General features: G+C 44.4%; 1 protein-coding gene across 1 annotated transcript; it reads right to left on the bottom strand.

Annotated features, from left to right (window-relative positions):
* Positions 1 to 266: 266 nt before the first annotated feature.
* Positions 267 to 9,451, bottom strand: LOC101270401 (nmrA-like family domain-containing protein 1). The gene is made up of 5 exons (XM_012536230.1): positions 9,434 to 9,451; positions 9,116 to 9,325; positions 5,306 to 5,405; positions 4,597 to 4,787; positions 267 to 467 (listed from the first exon to the last, which is right to left on the bottom strand). Exons 1-5 carry the CDS (start codon positions 9,449 to 9,451, stop codon positions 267 to 269), a joined length of 720 nt encoding a protein of 239 aa, XP_012391684.1.
* Positions 9,452 to 9,490: the final 39 nt, after the last annotated feature.

Raw genomic sequence — 9,490 nt, 5'->3', positions numbered from 1 at the left:
CCTTCTGAGGCAATGGGCTGTTGGGGAGAGAGCTACAAAAGGTGACAGGCTGTGGGCTTCTCATTTAACCTAACAGGTGTACCATGCTTATAAGTAGCTGGAAAGTTATATGTGGGTCAAATTACTATGTCAGATCAGCTCTGCAGTGTTCCGCGCCAGGGAAGCCTTTGGGGGTGTAAACCATTGGATTCTAACCTATCTGTTCTGTAAACATAGATGTTGTGCTATAAAGAGGACCAGGATCTGGGAGGAAGGACATTGTTTGCTCAGGGGCCTGTGTGAACAGCGTAAATGCCCTTCAAGGCTGACTGGTTCTTTGAGATGAACTGGCTGAAGCTTTTGACTTCGGGGTTCAGTCGGTGGGTGAGCTTGCTATCACAGTCTGGCTTCATTTGATAGAAATGACACATGTTGGCCATTTCCTTCGCTGCAGGAAATTCTAGCTTCTCGTAAGCTTCCAGGGTGATCTTTTCAGAACAAGTAAAATAAAAAAGAAGAAACGAAAAAACAGGAAATGTCATTGCCCTCATTTAAAACAGTTTGAGAAGAAATTATTCCCTTTCATGATGATACAGGTCCACAGTTCTTTAGCCTAACGCCAAGTCCCAAGAAACACGGAAGTTTTTTCATAAGCAGTTTGGCAACATACTGACTTTTCTGAACTGATTTGGTGGCAAAACCTGATCTGAACTTATGGGAAGTTATTTTTGGTCTTTAATTATCCCATTTAGTGGAAATAGTCATGTCTTTGTCTGCAGAGATATTGATGTGTTTGATTATAGGGTCCTGCCCCAGCCCCTGATGTTGATGTTATATAATATACATAGATATAACCTATCTAAAAGCTGAAAGATTCTGAAAGTGGAATTGTTTCTGACCCCAAGCACTTGGGATAAGGTATTATGGATCTGTAGCCCCTTCATCTGACCAGCTTTCATATACATTTTCTCCTGGGATTCCCTCAGCAGCCCTCTGAGATCTTCTACCCATCCGGCCCTGCATGCAGCATCAAAGCACCGGGCTCTCCATCCTTCCCTCCTGACCCATGTCCCTTCCATCACCACTCCCTGCCTTGATTGGAAATGAGCATCTCGACTTCAGCCATCCCAGCCTCGGCCAGGGCCGGACACAACAAATGCTGCCCATCACACACCCACCTTCTATCACCCTCCACAAAACCCACCCCTTGAGTCCCTTCTGACACTAAATAGAGCAATAGTTCTGCTGCCTGAATCAATCAGCTAAGACCATTTCTTTTTTTTTTTTTTGGCTGTACCACGTGGCATGCAGGATCTTAGTTCCCCAAAGGGATCGAACCCATGCCCCCCACAGTGGAAGCGCAGAGCCCTAACCACTGGACAGTCAGGGAATTCCTGCTAAGACCATTTCTAACTATTGGATCCAGTATAATCTCTCTTTAGCCCCCAGAGATAAACTCTAATCTCGCTATTCCACCTGGCCTTAGAGAAATGTGGCAGACGCAAACTCATAGAAAACAAGGATCGTCATATGCTATTTATAATAATGAAAAACCAAGACCAACCTGCAGCTCCAAAAACAGAGGAATGGTAAAATAAGTTACGGTACATCTACTCTAAAAATATTATGCAGTTACTAAAATTAATATTTTTGAAGAAGTTTAACAAAATAGAAAAATGCTCATAATATAATGTCAAGTGAAAAAGCTGGTTACAAAGTTGTACATATCGTGTTGTTTTAATTTTATTACATATATACTGGAAAAAGACTAGAAGAAAATGTGTAAATCGTAACAGTTACTATCTCTGATAGATTAAACAATATGATTTTTATATTCTTTTTTATAATTTTGTGTATTTTCTTCAATAAGCATTTGTAATTTTTGAAATCAGAAAAAAAATTTAAGTTTTAGTGAGTCTGGAAATAGAAGGCTATAAGAAAAGCATGGAAGGTGACTTCTAAAATGTCTGTCTCCTTGAGTTACTCTCTCATCCTGTAACTTTGGTAACTAATATCCCTCAGTAAAATAAGGGATTCTTTTCTGCAGATTTTTGAAGGAAACAGATGTGTTCTGTTGTGTCTCACTTTCTGAGAGAACCGTGTTCCTTTTGGGGCTAGACAGGCAGTTTCAGCCAGATCAGAGTTCCTGGTGGGAGTTTGTTCTGGGGGAGAGGGGAGTAGTCACTGAAATAATTAGGCAAACAGCCTTCTTCTGATCAGACTGGGGAAAAGTCAGACTGCCAAGGCTGGGGCGCCACCTTGTGGCCACATGCATCCTCCGCCAGAGTAGCGTAGCCTGTAAGCATTTTCCCACTCCAGACCAGTGGGCAGCGGCTTCAAGTCAAACTAGTTACTAAGAACAGCATTAACCATTCTGTAGAACTTCCAGCCTCCAATCCCCTAAAACTTTGGGTGCCAGAGAAGTTTCTGCTGCATTGTGAAATAGCTTGATGTACCAAAATCAGTCAGAAACCAGGTATGTGACTGAGAGATGCTTGGACAGACCTGAGCCTTCCCAAACAATGTCTACCCGGTCCTCTGAGAATGAACACATACACACCATATGCCCACACTCTTCACCTTCCTCCCCTTCTACTTTACAGAGTTCAGACTCCACAGACAAAAATGAATAGAAGACCCAAATTCAAAGGCACTGGGAGAAGGGTCAATCACTGAAAAGTAAATTTGCACCCGGGTATAAGAGACTTTGCAGACCTTTTCATCAAGTCCATCTTTTGAGTGGGTGGTGCCTTCTTAGGAGCTCCCCAGATGTGGTTTTATGGCTGGATTAACAACTACAATAGTTTTCCCCCCAAAAGATCTCTCAGCCTCCTCACAGCTCCCGTCCCTGAGGTGAACTGAGAATATAGATACCCCCTCAAGACTCAGGGCCCAAGAGTTGCAGAAGAAAACAAAAACCAACCCTCTATCCCTAACCCTAGGAAACATTCTAGAGCAAGGGTCAACAACCTTTTTCTTGAAGAGCTAGATATAAATATTTTAGGCCTTCCGGCCATATGGTCTCTGTCACAACTACTCATCTCTACCACTGTATCCTGAAACCAGCCAGAGACATACATAAACAAAGGTATGGCTGTGTTCCAATAAATCTTAATTTACCAAAGCAGGCTGGACCCCTGTAAGGAAAAAGGGACTGTCTCCACTCTGGAGAGATGTTAGTGCTGGGTAGAGCCTTAGTAGTCATCCAAACCACCCTCCCCCTCCACAGATGGGACAACAGCAGCAGAGAGAGGCAAAGAGCCGTGTTAGTTAATGCCTGCTAGCTTGAGGGAAGGTATGGGTCTTCCTTTCAGCTGCGAAGGTGTCTCTGCCTGGCAGGCACAAACACATACTTCCTTCTCAGAAACGCTGTTCTCTCTCCTTCCTCTTATCAACACCTGCTTGGAGAAATGGCCGGCAGTGCTCAGGATCATCCGTTCCCCTCGCTTCTCTATAAAAGGTCTCTTGTGGCCATTCCAGCCTGATCGGTTATTGCAGGCTTACTAAGTGCCAGACCCAGGGCCAGGTCCCTCCCATGTGGGTCTCGTTGCATCCTCACAACAAGCCTATGGCAGGTGTAATAGCCTTTTTTTTTTTTTAATTTTTGGCCACACCACGTGGCTTGTGGGCCCTTAGTTCCCCGACCAGGGATCGAACCTGTGCCCCCTGCAGTGGAAGCGAGGACCCCTAACCACTGGACTGCCAGGGAAGTCCCATAATAACCTTTTTAACATCTGAATAAAGGGAGGCTGGAGAGGTTAAGTAAATGCCAAGATTCCCCACATAGATAAGGGCAGAGCCAGGATTTGCTTACTTCCCCAGACTGCCTCTGGTTCATTCCTGTTGTTTCTAGAATTTAGCCAGGCCAGCTCTATGGCTCCCTCCACCCATACACAGTCTTGCCCACCCTCAAGGACCACCTCAAGGCTACTTCTTCCATGAAGCCTTCTCCTACCCTCTCTGACCACCTATAGCGCAGAGAGTGTGGGTAACACAATTAAGCACCCACAGTGTTCTGCTTTGGACTGATCACTGTGACTTCATGTGAAAATTACCATTTTCACCCCAACTCTGTTGTAAACGCTTTAAAAGATAGCACCAGGTACATAATAGGTCCTTGAGGTATACGTACTACGTGCCAAACACTAAGCTAACCCCCTTAAATATATCCTCTCTAATTTTCGGAAAACGTCCCAAGGTAGATGCTTTCATCCCACTTTATGAATGAGGAAGCGGCAGCTCAGAGAGGCTAAGTGCCATGCCCCACGCAGACCAGCTCTGGCAGACTGGCCTGATCAGTGATGAGCTCCTGGGAGGAGAGGGTTGGTACAGCATATACAGAAACATTGTACCTCGGTCTTCAGAGTCTAAGTTCTTTCCACCCAAAAGGAATTTTACTTTAATAAACTGATTAACCTGAAGCCAAAGCGATAAAGTCATAAGGGTGGAATTCAGATACACCAACAGATGAAGACAGATTCGTGGAACAGGAATCCTCTTCAATTGTTTCCCACAGCCTAAGCTCAACCCTGCCCAAATCTGTCGGAAGTCTCCCAGAATTTGTAAGTTAGTGGGCTGTGACCATTTGCGATCACGTTTATATCTTTAAGAACTCACCTCTGCATCTCGGACTTCTTTCCCCAAACCCTTGGACAAAGCATCAGCATATTGCTGTACTGTTAGTGCTTCTGCACTGAGACCCACGGTCTTGCCTACAAACTTCTCTGGCAAATTAAAAATGCTGCAGATGACCTCTCCAACATCAGCAACAGAGATACCATCCATTGGTACATCCCCCATGGGCAGTGCTAGTTTTAAAAAAGACAAAGAAAAAGATAAAAATAGCTAATTACTTCACATTCTTTGTAGGTCCCACCACTTAAACAAGAGGGATGGGAACACTGAGTAGCCGCCGTCTATGCACAGTTATAAGGTTTGCTGGAGAAAAATACTGTAATGCCTGGGTGTTGATTTAAAGAAAAAAAGAGAGTGACCATTTACTAAGCATATCCTGTGTGAAAAGTATGACTGCTATCTCTAACCCAGACATCTCTGCTCAACTCCTGACTCATATGTCCAACTTCCTACTCAACATCCTTACTTGACTGTTTAATAGACATTTGAAACTCAAGGTGCTCCAAAATGAGTTCCTGCACAACCCACTCCCCCTACGGACTTCCCCATCTCAGTTAATGGCGACTCTATCATTCCAGTTTCTCAAGTCAAAAATCTTGAAGTCAACCTTGAGGTCCCTCTCCCACCCCATATTCTTTCCTTTTTTTTGAAGTCCTATTTATAGTATGTCCAGAATCTGACCACTTCTCACCATCCTCACTGCTATCACCCTGGTCTAAGCCATCATCATCTCTGACTTGGATTATTGCAAATTTGGGCTCCTTGTTTCCACTCTTGCCCTTCCACAGTCTCTTTTCAACACAAAAGTCAGAGTGATTCTGTAAAAACTAAAGTTGGCTCATGTCATGTCTGCCCAGAGCCCTCCAATGGCTCTCTGTGTCTCTCAGAAGAAAAACCAATGGCTTACAGGACCAGACCTTCTATTGCCTCTGGCCTCACCTCCTACTACCCTCTCCCCAACCCCCTAACTTGCTCTGTTCCAGCCACACTGGCTGTTCTCTCTGCCTGAAAAGCTCTTCCCCTGAATATTCACAAAGCCCATTACTTACCTCCATCAGACGTTGCTCAGATGTCACCTTCTCAAAGAAGCCCACCAATCACCTTATTTAAATTTCACACACAACTCCCTTACTGCTAGCACTCCACAAATACCTTACTCTGCCTTACTTTTTAATGCACTTATCACCTTCTAACATATAATATACTTTACTTATCTATTATGTTGATTTATCTCCTTCTAACATATATTTTACTTATCTATTATGTTTATCTCATTCTAACATATAATATATTTTACTTATCATCTATTATGTTTATTATCTAACTCCTCCACCAGAATATGAGCTTAATGAGGGCTCAGCTTTGTCCGTTTTGAGCTGTTTATTACTGATTCCCCAGTAAGTGACTGGCACATAGTAGGCCCTCAAATATATATTGAATGAATGAATGAGCAAACATATTGGCTTGTTTAATCCTCAAAACAACTTTGAAATATAGGAATATCAGGTACTTGCCTGAGGCTGCTCAGCCAGTAAGCAGCAGAAGGGGGTTCAAACCCTCATCCGTCACTCCAAAGCCTGTGCCCTTCCTGCAGTGTGATATAGCCTCTCATAGATTCCCAGACTCCTGAGGCTGGAACCCAATGTGGACATGATCTAGCTCCAGCACTCTCATTTTTGAACTGAAGAATCTAAGTCTATTGACTCACTCAGTGCCTCCCAGTTAGAAAACAACAACCTAGGACAAGAATCAAGGTCTCTGAATTTCAGTCCAGTATAAAAGTGACTTCAGGCTTAGCAACCAGGGAGTAAATATCATAGCTTGTCTTTTGCAGCAAAATTAACTTCCTGCCTGAATTTCTTGGTAGGCAAAATGTCTGCTCATTCCTCTGCTTAAATTATAATTGTAATTTATATTTATAAAAAAGCAGTCTGAGTTTTTTGAGGCACTCAGAGTCAAGTCTCTTCTGACTTTGAGGTTTGTTTTTATTTGAAGGTTGAGATTCTTGGGCTGAGTTTAAAAGCAGCTAAGGGACAGCAGTAAAGAATGTGGTTCTGGAATTCCTTGGCAGTTCAGTAGTTAGGACTCTGTGCTTCCATTGCAGGGGGGCACAGATTCCATCCCTGGTCGGGGAACTAAGATCCTGCATGCCTTGCAGCACAGCCAAGAAAATTAAAATAAAAAATAAAAAGAATATGGTTCTGGAGCCATACTGCCTGAGTTCAAGTTCTGTTTCTGCCTTATTAGTGACCTTGGCAAAGTGAATCTATCTGTGCCTCAGTTTCCCCATCTGTAAAACAGACACCAAACACCCAGTAAGTGTTTGGTAAATGTTAGTTATTCCTCTGGGGGTGGGGGTGGAGGGGATGAGGCTCCGGGATACCTGAGGCTGGGTTTTACAGATGTGAAGACCCCAAATGGGTCTGGGTACCACCAGAAGTTTGAGGCATCACCTCTTCACCTAGGGCCAATCTAATCCATAGATTACAATGTCCTAGTTCACGACCTGGGAAATGTCAGGTGAGCTGGCTTCTGAAACCTGGTAAGGTCATAGGAAGAAGGGCGGGTGAAGAGATATGTCACCTTTATACATTTATCTTGTCACTTGTTGAACTGTTACCCAAGTCGTCTGTGATGTGTGGCATGTGCTCCTTGTTCTAGCTCAGGTCTACTTTGCCACTAGTTATGCCCCTGATGAGTCTTAATTATGTGCCAAGGAAGAAAGACTGACTTGCTGACACTGATTCTCCCATATTCCTTCCACTCCACAGAGCCACCCTTGGACTATGGGCAAAGAAAATGTCCCCAAAGGGCAGGGGAGTGCCAGCATTGGAATTACCAGGAGTCCTTGTCAAAACTACAGTCTTCCAGGCCCCAGCCCAGGCTTATGGAATCAGACTCTGCAGGCAGGGCTGGAAACCCGTCCCCGGGAGTCAGGGTCCCTCTAGGGATTTCTGACCCTGGGACCCAAGTCAAGAGGAGAATGTTTTCCCTGTTGCCACAGAGGGGCAGAGAGATGAGCTAGTAGGAGAAATCATCTCGTCCAGCTTCCCCATTAGACATGAGGAAACGGAGACTTGAGGCCACATGGCTCACTGCTTATACGAGGGGTGTCAGCACGATAAGACTGCAAGTGTAATCCTTAGTGTTTCCAGCCCAAGATCCAGCTCTCTGGGAAGTCTAGGGCAATGTGGGGTCCCTCTCAGCACTTCACACAGGGCTGAGCACATGGTAGGCACTCAGACGGCATGCATCCGCTGAAGAGAGGAATGAGGGGAGGACAGCAGGTGTCTGGTTAGCTTTCACGGCTACCTTCCACGTACCAGGGTGTAGTACTCTCCATCAGAGGCTTTCACTGGCTTCCAGGGGCCAAGAAAGTTTTCAAAGTAAGCTGCCTCAGGGACACTGGCCATGGGAACGCCAAAGGAACCAAAAATGGTTCCATCCTGCTCTTAACTTTTTGAATGGTACCATTTCTGAAAGAGTCTGAACCCATCCATTACATTTTTAAAATCTAATCTTCATATTTTTCTAGTTTATACGTATGTATAATTTTCAAATAGTACTGTCTTGGGGGAGAAAGTAGATCTCATAATGACAAAGAAGTTCCCTGCACCTTCATGCTGATAGCTGCTCTCCAGAAATACCACTTTCATCTCTTTCAGCTGCTTCTTTATTTCTAAATAATATGTTTATACTGCTAATTCTTGATTTTTCTCAGTTTAAGATATCGTCTACCAAATTTCTACTATGGCAGATGAGTCCTCATCTTCGGCTCTCTCTCTCTCAGTCTCTCTCTCTCTCTCTCTCTCTCTCTCTCTCTCTCTCTCACACACACACACACACACACACACACACACACACAGAGCCCACCATGACCATCACACACATACACAAACATGATTCCCTTTTTTTCATCCTCAGCATATCACAATTTGGGACTACATCATTCATCAGTGCTTACACAGCTGAAGCTGAGCCATGTGATATTCTATGGTTACATTTACTTTTTCTACAAATGTTCATTTTCCCTGGAGTTAATCACCGTGGGCTTATTTGCTTGTTTGCTTACTTCTTTTCCTATGTACCCATTACTAATTCATCCCCAATTCTCTGCCAGAAGTGAACATATTCATTACACTTTTGTTCTTCCCATCTCACTCTCAGAGTAACCTTAATCTGTGGAGTGTTCTTGCTGCCACCCCTCACGTGCCATCTACAAACAAATGGTGAGAATCAGAGGCTCTAATGGCTGGCTCCACCACACGGTCACTGTCAGATCCCCAAGGTCACATTTGGACAGGTGTCACATAACACTGACTTTACAATCACCTAACAATCCACCTCTAACAAGTACCTGAAGTACATATATTTCATAAATGCCAGAGAGATGTTCTGGGATGAGGCTTACATTTTTGCCCAGGCTGAAGGCCTACCGCCTTCCGGGGAGGGCAGAGTAGCCAGGGAGGAGAAAAAGAAAGGGCTCAAAGGTGGTTCCCACTTCTTTCTCTTTGCTGAAATGGTCCCAGAAGTTGGTCACCATGAAGGCTCCTTTCAAGGTCTCCACTGATGCTTTGTCATTCAGGTCGCCTTTTACCACCTCGGCCCCAAGGTCCCGGAGCACCTGCCCATTTGGTTGAGTCACATCCCTGGCCAGTGCTCTCACCTCATACTTTTTGCTCTCCAAAATGGCCCTGGCCACAGAGCCACCCTGCAGGATTGGGGAAGAAGAAATACAGGAAGGGTCAGGAAGAATGTTCACTAAAAGAAGTTGGTCAGGGAGTTCCGTTACTCAGAGTAAAGCTGCTGTTGTAACTACTTTGGGAGGCATCCGCATGGCCTTGCAAGAGTGGTTTTCAAGCTAGGTTTCTCACAG

This window comes from Orcinus orca, chromosome 5 (assembly GCF_937001465.1).
Source record: "Orcinus orca chromosome 5, mOrcOrc1.1, whole genome shotgun sequence".
NCBI classification, from domain to species: Eukaryota; Metazoa; Chordata; class Mammalia; order Artiodactyla; family Delphinidae; genus Orcinus; species Orcinus orca.
This window is presented reverse-complemented; position numbering and strand designations above follow the sequence as displayed.